The sequence below is a fragment of the Anser cygnoides genome, chromosome 1 (assembly GCF_040182565.1).
Source record: "Anser cygnoides isolate HZ-2024a breed goose chromosome 1, Taihu_goose_T2T_genome, whole genome shotgun sequence".
Classification (NCBI taxonomy): domain Eukaryota; kingdom Metazoa; phylum Chordata; class Aves; order Anseriformes; family Anatidae; genus Anser; species Anser cygnoides.
In genome coordinates, this window is record NC_089873.1 from 75,327,632 (window position 1) to 75,340,125 (window position 12,494).

General features: G+C 47.5%; 1 protein-coding gene across 2 annotated transcripts in view; it reads right to left on the reverse strand.

Moving 5' to 3' along the window:
- Positions 1–11,970, reverse strand: part of PARVB (parvin beta) — a 76,363-nt gene extending 64,393 nt beyond the window's left edge. Inside the window, exon 1 of one of the 2 annotated variants that reach the window (XR_007160082.2) lies at positions 11,612–11,970. Coding sequence is in view for 1 of the 2 variants with exons in the window: in XM_048054573.2 (XP_047910530.1) it covers positions 11,612–11,726 (115 nt within the window). In the remaining variant the exon portion in view is untranslated. The remainder of the gene's footprint in view (positions 1–11,611) is intronic. The other variant, XM_048054573.2, reaches the window with a different exon arrangement.
- Positions 11,971–12,494: the final 524 nt, after the last annotated feature.

The window sequence follows — 12,494 nt, forward strand, 5'->3', positions numbered from 1 at the left end:
CAGTAAAATACCAATTTGTTCAAGGAACATGCACATTTGCTATAATGAACAGAGGTCAGCATAACAAAAAGCCTTTGGGGAGACAAGCCTCCCCTTCCTTCCTTCTTGCTGGCCTTCAGGTCTCCAGAAATAACTGAATAGAGTTTGAGGGCTGGCCCTTGGCGTGCTGCTGCAGTGAAGACTTTGGCTCACTGGCATAAGAGCACAGAAAGGCTGAAAATGCTGGAAATGGAGCAAGACTACAGGGTTATAAGAAAAGCACAGAGGCTTCTGCATTACCAGCAGCAGCAAGGGCAACGACAAAACATTATGCTACACGAAAGGTGGAAAATTCACCCTCCTTATATGTTGGTGTCTTATGTCTGTATGTCAGTACTCTCTTACGTCCCCATTGAGACATCATGTCCCAGGAACCCTGACAGAAACCACACCTCAGAGGTACCTGTTGGCAGGCCAGGACTTCTAGTGGTGCCCAAGAGATCTGAACACAATTTCCTTTGAAAACTAAGCCACTTCGTGAGCAGCTTTGAAGTACCAGCAACAACTGGTGCTTTTGCAGCTACAAACTTGAGTCTCCTCAGCTCTGTTGGTGACACCTGTACCCATAAGGAACACACAAAAATTTCTCATCTCAGTTGAACAGCAAAGCTGTAACTGTTGAAACACCAATTCCTGTAAACAGAAGACTCTGCCTTACGCTGGCCTTACTGCAGACCACATAACCTTGGATCCCTTAGCAACAAGTTGTTCTGACATGCTTCTGCAATTGAAAGAGCTTGCCAGATAATCTCCCAAATCCTCTAACATCAAGGTGTGATCCAAAGCCCATGCACTGCACTGAAAAACTCCACCAGCTTCATCTGGTTTTTGGATTTGCTGACCTGTAGCAGATCTTAAAGTACACAAAAAGACATTTAGCACTGTTATGCCTAAGAATAGTAAGTCTTCTGGACTATTGCCAGCATGTAAATCAGTAGGATGCATTTGTATTTATACAGAGCTCTAAAGTATCACAACTATTAAAACCAAGCACTTAAGACAGTATGATGCCATGCACTGCAGCACACAGCCTAATCTCCCCACACAGATTCACCAGTGAGACCAGGAATGCCCCATTCCCATTGTCCAGCAAAGAGCATCTGCACGAACTTTGCATGAGGTCACAACTTTGCAGCTGCCTCGCTTCCTATCAGGTCTGCATGCAGCCCTCCACACATCAAAGTCTCACAAGACTCACACACATGCTCCTTGAAACAGAAACAGACAGATGTCTGCGTCTAGAAGCCTCTCCCAAGATATTAGCATTAACAAATCCTTTAGAAGAAATGAAAAGAAATAGATATCACTGGAACATTGCCTTTAAGTGTAGATTAGCTTTTAAGGAAAAGAGAACTACCTTTCCAGTTCCTTGAATTAGTACTTTTAAGAAATTCTGGAATCTGGCTTTGTAAAACTAGAAGTCTTTATAAGCACCTTGCTAAGGTTTTATGATAAAACATACCAATGTTCTTACAATTATGCTCATTTTAATGATTTCAACTTGGAAAATTAACAATTTTAGAATGTTTGGTTTTATTAAATAAAAGCAAGTCACTTTTTTCAATTGAGACTGAAGAGCTACAGAGATATTTTGCATACTCTTGCTGCATTCTGTCTGGAAGGAAAACTTTCAACTGTAATTAAAAACTCTATCGTCTCACTGAGAGACTATGCCTAGAGCTGTGTTGGGCAAATCAACCCAGCCTTGATGCAGTTTCAGGAGCAAAATATGTTTTTATGACACTGTAAAAAAGATTATTCTTGTGCACATTAAGCTTATTTTGGTGGAGACATTGACATAAACTATCTACAGTAAAACTTTTGCCAGAACAGAACTCAGTATCAGAGCACAATCTTGCACTGCTCCAGCAAGACAAGACTGAAGACAGACCTAGTCAGGGGAACAAATGAGCCCTTCAGGAAAAACTCAGCAATTGGGCTGCACAGGTTCTGACTGGAAATTTAAGTCTTTGTTTAAATTAATAGTAGAAAGGATAATAAGTTCAACTTGAATTTGCATATGTCTGCACACAGTCTTTCCATGGATATATCTAGAAAGGTATATAATATAATTTAATTAATATATATATTTATATATTAATATATACTTATTTAATATAATTATATGCTAATTCCTCCCTTAAAAAGCAGGTAGTTTTGCTTAGCCAGCATTCATCTCACCTTCTGCTCAAGTGCTTCAGCAGCAAGTGCATTATGATGCACAAATACACTCCCCCTGCCAAGTAACCTCTCTGGCAGCAGCCAAAGTACCTGTGTGAACCAGAACCACAGAACCAGACACCACATACTCTGTCTCTCCAGCCAACTTGGGATTCACTGCCCCATACTATGGACATTGAGAGTAACTTCAGATGGGGGCGAGCTCTAACACCAGTCTATTGAAGGGAACAGCCTGAACATACATTGAGTATCAGGTCAGGAGATAGTAGGAAGCAGTAGAAGCTTTTATTCATTGTACCCCAAGGATCTGCAAGAGGCTGATTTGCTCCCGAAGCTTCCTGGTAGGTGAGAAGCACCACAAGACTAGCCAACATCCTGCAAGTTACTTGGCACTTCACTGCTATTTAGAAATGTGGACATGCTTCATGACAAAAGCACAGGCACCACATCAGTAGCACACTCCCTCCTGAGCTTTCTGGGCACCAGATGAATGACAAAGTCCAATCAGAGTTTGGAGCAATTACTCCACCAGCACCCATTCATAAAGAAGGACACCTGGGCACAGCCAGCAAAAAATGCCATCTGCAATGGCAAAGAATACTTGTGACCAGGACAAATACCGGGCATAAATAATACAACCAACATGAGCACTGCCTGCAAGGTGAAAGAAGATAGTGTAAAGAGTGCCTTACAGCTTTGTATCTCTCTAAAATCTATTGTAAAGGCCTTTTTTGGAATCGCCTTCCCAGGTGCCCTTACACAACAGGTTTGAGGCCCTGGAGCTTGAGAGACCGGTGGGTGAGGATGAGGTGAAAAGTCTATCCAGAAGGATGCCTAGGGCGAGGAAGTCGACTCCACGCCTCAGGATTGCCTCCACTAAGAAAGAAAGAAGGGTAATTGTTGTAGGCGACTCCCTTCTCAGGGGAACAGAGGGACCTATTTGTCGACCTGACCCTACCCGTAGGGAAGTCTGCTACCTCCCTGGGGACAGGGTCAGGGATATTGCCAGAAAGCTTCCTAACCTGGTTTGCCCCTCTGACTACTACCCTCTTTTGACAGTCCAGGCTGGCAGAGATAATATTGAAGAGAGAAGCCTGAAGGCTATCAAACAGGACTTTAGGGGACTGGGATGATTAGTAGATGGAGCGGGAGTACAGGTCACGCTTTCCTCCATCCCTACAGTGGCAGGGAGGGGTATGGAGAGGACATGGAAAGCCCACCTGATAAACAGGTGGCTCAGAAGCTGGTGCCAACACAGAAATTTTGTTCTTTTTGACCACAGGGTGGTTTACTCGGCACTCAGCCTGCTAACTGCAGATGGGTCTCACCTGTCTCTAAGGGGAAAACGGATCCTAGCCCAGGAGCTGGCAGGGCTCATTGAGAGGGCTTTAAACTAGGTAGGAAGGGGGACTGGGATGGGGATGGAATAAGGCTCATTAGAGGTGTGCCAGGGGGAACAATGTCAGGGTCTGAGGAGCTGGCAATGGCCCAGCTGAAGTGCATTCACAAGCTCCCCCATGAAGGGGGACTTCAACTTCCCAGACATATCCTGGAAATGCAGTACAGCTCAGAGGAAGCAGTCTAGGAGGTTTCTGGAGAGCATGGAAGATAGTTTCCTGATGCAGCTGGTTAGTGAGCCTACCAGGGGAGCTGCCCCAGTAGACCTTCTGTTCACAAACAGAGAGGGACTGGTGGGAGATGTGGTGGTCGGCAGAGTGACCACAAAATGGTAGAGTTCTCTATTCTTGGTGAAGTCAGGAGGGGGACCAGTAAAACTGCTGTCTTGGACTTCCGGAGGGTAGACTTTGAGCTGTTCAGGACACTGGTTGGCAGAGCCCCTTGGGAGGCAGTCCTGAAGGGCAGAGGAGTCCAGGAAGGCTGGGAACTCCTCAAGAAGGAAATCTTAATGGCTCAGGAGCGGTCTGTCCCCATGTGCCCAAAGATGAGCTGGCGTGGAAGAAGACCGGCCTGGCTGAACAGAGAGTTGTGGCTAGAGCTTAGGAAAAAAAAGAGGGTTTATGATCTTTGGAAAAGAGGGCAGGCCACTCAGAAGAATTATAAGGATGTTGTAAGGATATGCAGGGACAAAATTAGAAAGGCCAAAGCTCATCTGGAGCTCAATCTGGCTACTGCTGTTAAAGACAACAGAAAATGTTTTTATAAATACATCAACACAAAAAGGAGGACTAAGGAGAATCTCCATCCTTTCCTGGATGCGGGGGGAAACTTTGTGACGAGAGATGAGGAAAAGGCTGAGGTGCTTAATGCCTTCTTTGCCTCAGTCTTTAGTGGCAAGACCAGTTGTTCTCTAGATACCCAGTACCCTGAGCTGGTGGAAGGGGATGGGGAGCAGAATGTGGCCCTCACAATCCACGAGGAAATGGTTGGTGACCTGCTACAACACATAGATGTACACAAGTTGATGGGGCCGGATGGGATCCACCCGAGGGTACTGAGAGAACTGCCGGTAGAGCTGGCCAAGCCACTTTCCATCATTTATCAGCAGTCGTGGCTATCAGGGGAGGTCCCAGTCGACTGGCAGCTAGCAAACGTGACACCCATCTACAAGAAGGGCCGGAAGGTAGACCCAGGAAACTATAGGCCTGTTAGTTTGACCTCAGTGCCAGGGAAGCTCATGGAGCAGATTATCTTGAGCGTCATCATGCGGCACTTGCAGGGCAAGCAGGCGATCAGGCCCAGTCAGCATGGGTTTATGAAAGGCAGGTCCTGCTTGATGAACCTGATCTCCTTCTATGACAAAGTGACGCGCTTAGTGGATGAGGGAAAGGCTGTGGATGTGGTCTACCTTGACTTCAGTAAGGCTTTGGACAACGTTTCCCACAACATTCTCCTCAAGAAACTGGCTGCTTGGACTGGTGTATGCTTTGTTGGGTTAAAAACTGGCTGGATAGCCAGGCCCAAAGAGTCGTGGTGAATGGAGTTAAATCCAGTTGGAGGCCGGTCATTAGTGGAGTCCCCCAGGGCTCAGTACTAGGGCCAGTTCTCTTTAATATCTTTATCGATGATCTGGATGAGGGGATCGAGTGCACCCTCAATAAGTTTGCAGACGACACCAAGTTAGGTGCGTGCGTTGATCTGCTCGAGGGTAGGAAGGCTCTGCAGGAGGATCTGGATAGGCTGGACCGATGGGCTGAGGCCAACTGTATGAAGTTCAGTAAGGCCAAGTGCCAGGTCCTGCACCTGGGGCACAACAACCCAAAGCAGTGCTACAGGATGGGAGATGAGTGGTTAGAAAGCTGCCTGGCAGAGAAGGACTTGGGAGTACTGGTTGATAGTCAGCTGAATATGAGCCAGCAGTGTGCTCAGGTGGCCAAGAAGGCCAACAGCATCCTGGCTTATATAAGAAACAGTGTGGCCAGCAGGGCTAGGGAAGTGATTGTCCCCCTCTACTCGGCTCTGGTGAGGCCGCACCTCGAGTACCGTGTTCAGTTTTGGGCCCTTCACTACAGGAAGGACATCGAGGTGCTCGAGCGAGTCCAGAGAAGGGCAACGAAGCTGGTGAGGGGTCTGGAGAACAAGTCTTATGAGGAGCGGCTGAGGGAGCTGGGATTGTTCAGTCTGGAGGAGGCTCAGGGGCGACCTTATCGCACTCTGTAGATACATTAAAGGAGGCTGTAGCGAGGTGGGGGTTGGTCTATTCTCCCACGTGCCTTGTGACAGGACGAGGGGGAATGGGCTAAAGTTGTGCCAGGGGATGTTTAGGTTGGGTAATAGGAAGAACTTCTTTACTGAAAGGGTTGTTTGGCATTGGAATGGGCTGCCCAGGGAAGTGGTTGAGTCACCATCCCTGGAGGTCTTTAAAAGACATTTAGATGTAGAGCTTAGTGATCTGGTTTAGTGGAGGACTTGTTAGTGTTAGGTCAGAGGTTGGACTAGGTGATCTTGGAGGTCTCTTCCAACCTAGATGATTCTGTGATTTTCGAGCAAAGTATTTCTGTGAGAAGTCTCAAGAAGACACTAATCAGTGGCTAAAGCGCAGCCGCAGCATGTTGAAACAGAGAAGTTTAATTTTTTGCAGGGTGTTCACACTGATGTACCTCTAGAGACTACACAACAGATAGCATTAAAAAGAGAGCTTTTAATGGTTTTCAGTATACCCTCTTCAAATGAAAGATGAGATCCGTTTTCCAAGCTAAGTCCAATTCTCCTATTCTGTTGTGTTCAAGGGGATGCCTTTGAGTTGTGATGCGCTTATCACATACAAAGGCAATGAAGTAGATCTGAGGAACCTGTTTCTGAACCTCTTTTCCGTTCAGAGAACAATTACGTGCAGAAGCAGCCCCATCAATTTTAAAGGAATGATAAAAAAAAAAACACAAAACAAACAAAAAACAACATTTGCTCCAATTTAATTCTGTTGTTGAGCCTATTTCCTCATCTTCTTCCCTCAAGAAAGCCAAAATGAAGTGGGCAACAGTTCCATCTGAACAATTTGAAGATGGGCTTTATCTTGTGTAGAGCTGTGGGAAGCACAGATGCAGATGATGCAGCACCTCTACCTAAGTACCACTGCACCAGAGAGGACTCATAAAGTTTCTTTCCCCAGCTTTGTCACTGGCTCAGCAGGTGACTATGAGCATATCAATTACTCACCCTCCAGCTTTTCTTGCTGCAAGGCAGAGGGAAGGACTGCTGCCTTTCTGTGGGAGAAAGGAACTTGCCCTCTAGTGAAACACCCACCAACCTATGTACCAAGCTGGCATGTCTGTAGGCAAACACAGGAGGAAACTTTGCAGGACCACACCATCTGGCTGTTATACTGAGGCACAGACCCTAACTACAGTGCTTTAACCTACTTTGGTATGCATAAAATCTGTATATCCTGCAGCTGCTGCCTTCTGTAGCGGTCAGTTTGGGCTCCTTTCCCTCCTTTCCCCCACCACCACTGATTTCATCAGGCAGCACAACAAATTGCTCTCTTCTGGAGCACTCTGAAAATCTCTGTGCTCATCCTCCATCTTGCCACTGGGAAACAACTGAGCAATTGAGTCTGTTGTATTTCTCTGGATGACTCCTCCATACAGACTATATATAAATATACACAGACACACATGAACAGATAATAATAGAAGGTTTATTTAGCCAAACACCTGCTACCCAAATCTTTCCGATGGTGTGTTATAAGAGAAAAAAAAAACACAGAGCACTGCAAGTAACCCAGAAGTGACATTTGCAGCAAAACACCTCCTTTATTTCAGTTCAAGGCCATCACTCTTTGACTGACAGGAAAGGGGAAGTTTTTTAAAGTTCCTTTTATAGGTCAAGATAAAATAGAGCATTATCCAAAACAGCATCTTGTACAGGGTCTGAAAAGAAGCTTAAAAACTGTACCTTGCTATGAGCCCTGCCAGCACCCCAATAGTTTCCTAAGGTATTTAAAGCAGATTTTGGAGCATCTGAACAGCTGTGCTGAAGTTTTATTAATCACAACGCAGATCTGGCATGTCTTAAAAGCCCAAGATATACCAAGACAGAACCATTTCACAGTAACACCAGGCAAACTTAAGACTTCATGTGTATTTCCATTTAACTTAATATGGGGGGGGGGAAATAAACCACATGGTCACATGAGCACTGGAACTAATGCATCCCGCTTTCCTCAGGATGTATGCCATGACTGATTGTAACATACAGAAATGCTCACTGTCGCAGTCTCCCCATAGACTGTTCATTTTTCTGATCACTTCGCTCCCCCATGGACTCTCATATCTTACACAGGTCAAGTTCATTTGCAGTTTTTCCTGCAATGGTGATCCACTAAGGTCTTCCTGTTCTAACCGGGTTGCTCATTTTGACAAAACCTGTAGTCATTTAATAATCCTGGTGGTAGTTTTCTCTCAGGGCCATTTTTAGCCAAATGATGGGTGAAAAACATTCCTGGGAAGGAAGAGGAAGGGAGGAGTCAGACAGTGAGATCACACATACTATGGCCATAGGAAAGACTAAAAATGTTTTTTCCCAACAAACATCTGTGGTTGTTTCTTTTAAGTCAGGGTTGAACGATAAGTCAGTTCAGCCATAAAAATTCAGAAACAGGAATATAACGTTCAACAGCATGAAGCAAAGGTTCAAGGTACAAATTCAAAGACTTCCTCGGACAGGTAAACGACGTATAGACTTTGACACTTAAAATGCTTTAGAATTTGAAATCTTAACCATACTTGATCTCCAGGCACCTGCTTACAAAACACCATACCATGCTATACTGCTAAAGCAGGAGTAACAGCAAAGTTGCTTACACGTCACAGTAAATACTTCAAATACCACCATAGTTACTATCACCACAATACCTAGGAATTGTATTTATTGTCCCATCATAAAGCAAGGTTATGAGCTTACAGTGGCAGTTTTGATAAGCCTAATGAACACTCCTCTCTGAATACCTCTCTAAAAATGGATCACAGCATGTAAGCTTGCCAAAAAATATTTACACTTAGTTGCTTATAGGTCTGCAGCCACATATTATGGTTATTTATGACATGGCTGCCACCTATGATTAAAAAAAAAAAAAAAAGATGCTCATAGAAGTAAAAAAAAAACAGTATTATTCTACGGATCTCTGAGCTATGTAGCTCACAGATGAGTTGTGCACAAGGACTAAAAGGATTAATTTAACTGCATTGCAACTGCTGCATGGACCAAGTTAAAGGTCTTGTATATATACACAGCCGAGATGGTGATAACAGGCTCGTATTTACACTACGATAAAAAAGACAGGCCAGCAAAAGCAAGAATTATTTATTAAGAGCTCTCTGGCTTGCTTATGCTTGCTTATGCTCTTGCTTCTCATGCTATTAGGGGAAGAGGAAGCAAGGATAGTTTGGTTGTGGCAAGTCAGCAAACAACATTTCAATTATTGTGGAGAGTAGCTGGTGTAAAAGGCAGTCTACAGTCTTGGAAGATCACTCTGACCTCTGCTGGTCCACTCAGAGAAGCTGAGCAGAAACTGCCTGAAGGGAGGCAGAAAAGTCCTCAAGGGTAAAGTGGTTCCCGAGCACATGACCATACTGTTCTTATGTGGTCTATCAATTCATTCAGTGTCACTTAGCTGAGCTTCCAATTTGCTTTTGTTTCACAGTCTCATACCAAGATTTAGCTTCTAGCCCTGCAGTTTGTTCTGGTGGCCGGCCAAGTCCTAGCACAAGGCTTGAAGAGCCTCTCTCCCTCAACACTGATCCCCACCCCAGCACCTCTTCGCAGCTTAGCCCTGGGTCCCCTCCAGTTTCAGGGCTGCGGTCTTAATGACCTGCATGAGAGCCACCCCAGCACAATGCACAAGACAGCTCAAAGCACGCCTTCCATGGGCCTTAAATCTTCCTAATGAGGAAAAAGCAGAAGGGTCGTAAGCCATTTTCCTCTAAAATGAAGTGCCTCAATGGCCTGCAGCACCATAGTACTGTGCATAAACACATCATGACCAAGAGGCAGCTCCAGGGGTGGGAAGCGTGTTTTCTCTGTTCCCCTTGTCAAACTGGAAGGAATACTCAGATTAAAAGCTGAGTCACACATTTCCATTTCCTTCACATCATACTGGCAAAAGCATGGCCATGCTTTCTGTATTACCACAGCATCAGTTCCCCAGCGAACACCAAAGCAGCAACTACAACAGGCCATCCTACAGCAAGGGGAGCTGTGGCCACAGGATCTGGCAAAAAATAACACAAACTCAGCAAAATGGCCCCAGCTGAGTGACTGCGGCACTCTGACCGAGTGACTGGTCTCCTTAAAAACACGGTCTCACAACACTGACACTTCTTGTTGAAGAAGAGGCACCTCCAACCTGTTTAGGTTTAAAAGTCACCTTTGAACGAACTACTCTTTCCAAGCGTGCAGTTGCCATCCCCTGCTGGAAATGGGTTTTCTCCGCCATCTTCCTTCAGAAGTAAATGACATCACGCTAAAGGCACGACTGCTTCTGCTGCTCCTCAGCAGAACCACAACAGAGAAACTTGATTTAAAATAGATAATGGAGGAAATACCAGTAAGCCACACCAGAACAGCCAGGAGAAGGAAAGGGAAGCATTTCCTTGAGATGGGTTTTGAGGCCAAATATTTTAAGTATTAAAATCTGCCTTCTAAATATCACAGGCAATTAATAGACTCAACATGGGCAAAGCACGCTCACTCAACAGCTAGTCAAAAGGAGACTGAAACTAGAATTGCTTCCTACCCTACACCCCTCTGGCACCACAACAGAGCCAAGGCCAATTTTAACCAGCCAGAAAGCCAAAGCTGCATCTCAACATAAGGAAACCATACTCAGATTTCCTGCGAGCAGAAGGCACCACTTCGTGCACAGTGGGATGAGTTTCTCCACAAAAAGCAGGTGTTTGGTCAGTCAGGGAATCGGAGGGCAACAGTATACACTGTCCTCAAGGAGGCGATGCTCAGGGGAAAGTTATAGTTTGTTCATACAGTGCTAGACCATCTTTATCAAGCCTGTTGGCTGGAAGACAACTTTTTTGTGTAGATAGGGAGACGTGTTGCTTCAGTGCAAGCAGTACTATCCCCGCACAGCCTTTGGTGTAAACAGACAGCTACAAAAACACGTTGTGGGAGTATCTAGATGAGAAGACCAGCTGTGGGCAGCTAGCAGCATGCACCCCATGAAGCTGCATGTCCCTAAGATGGGTGCAGCATCAGCTGGTGCTGTGGCTGACAGAGCTTCTTCCAGGTGCCCCATGCCAAAGGGGGAGGCCAACACCTTCATGCTCTCCTATGAGGGTGCCCATGCTAAATTCTGTCGTGTGGGGGGGGTGACACCTTTTTGCTTAAGTTAGTCAGTAACCGAAATCCCCTGGGCAAAATATCTGTGCCAATATAAAAGGCATGGATAAACCAGGCACAAAACACAGATGGATTTAATCATTCCCTCGCAGCTTTTACAATTCTCACGCTTCGACTAGATTAAAAAAAAAGGAAAAAAAAGACTCCCACGTTGTCACCAGCAGTTTATTTTACAGAAGCGGGTTCCCCTCCCAACAGCGAGTGGCCGAGTCGGGCAGCGGCCGAGGGCGCCCCTCTGACTGCCTGACCGGCGTTCGGCGACCAACCGCCCCCCACCAACCGACCGCGGCGGTTGGGGCCGCTCCTCCTCCGCGCCTCGCCGCCGACCCCGGCTCCAGCCCCGGTCCGGCCGAGGCTCCAAGCCCCGCCGGGGCAGGGCCCGCTCGCAGGCCTGAGGGCAGGCGGGCGGGCAGGCAGGCTGGCACGCCGCCGACCCAGCTGCTCCTTCGCCCTCTCCTCCACTGCCCCGGGCGGCGCTGCCCGGCTGGAGAACAAAGGGGGTTTCTGCCCTGCTCGGGGGCTGCTGCGGGGGGCGCCGGTGGGACGCACTTTTTGCCCCCCCACCCCCCCCGGTCGAACTCACCCTCCTTGGCTTTCTTTTTCCTCGCCAGGGTGCCGCCGAGCTTGCCCAGGAACGACTCGTCTTTTTTCATCCTGTGGGGCCGCAGCGTCGGCGAGCGGATGGGAGCAGAGGACATGGGTTTCGCCTTGGGGAGGGGGGTACCGGGGCAGCCGGCCCGAGCCCTGCCGTGCCCTGTGCGGGGGTCTGGAGCGTCCCGCGGAGCCGAACAAAGCCCTGCGAGAGGCGAGGAGGGGGAAAGCTCCCGGCCGGCCGCGGTGGGGAGCAGGGGGCGTGCAAGCCTCGGAGGCGCGGAGGGCAGGGGGCGGGCTGGGAGCCGCTGCCGCCGGCCACAGCGCCCTGCCACGGCGGGGAAGGCCGCGGGCGGCGGGGGCGGGACGACATGGCCACCCGACGCGGGTGGCGGCCGCCCCGGGGGGATGCACCGGGCACCCGGGGAGCTTCGGGGATACAAAATATATAAATAAAAGCATTTGAGATTTCAAATGTTCAAATTTGAGGAGGAGAGCTGTGCTGATAGGGGTTAGAAAAGGGGGTGAATGGACTGCAGCTGTGACTTCCCCTCCCGGCGCGGGGTGTGAGGGACTCCATGGGCACCTCGGAGAGGGAGCACCACCACCGTAAGCAAAGCGTTTAGTCAGAGAAACAGCCGAAACCAGTTAGTTGTGATCCCAAATAAGTTTTCATTATGGCACCAGGGAGCGTGATGAGGGCTCTGTGGAATACACGTTAGAAACATCCTGAAAGAGTTCCTAGTGTTAGGCTCTGATCCTGCAAAGTCTGATGCGCATACTTAACTTTAAGCTCCTGAAGGGATCCCATTGACTTTAATGAGACTACTGGGTACCTAAAGTTATGCACATGCCCTTGGCCATGATCCTGCCAC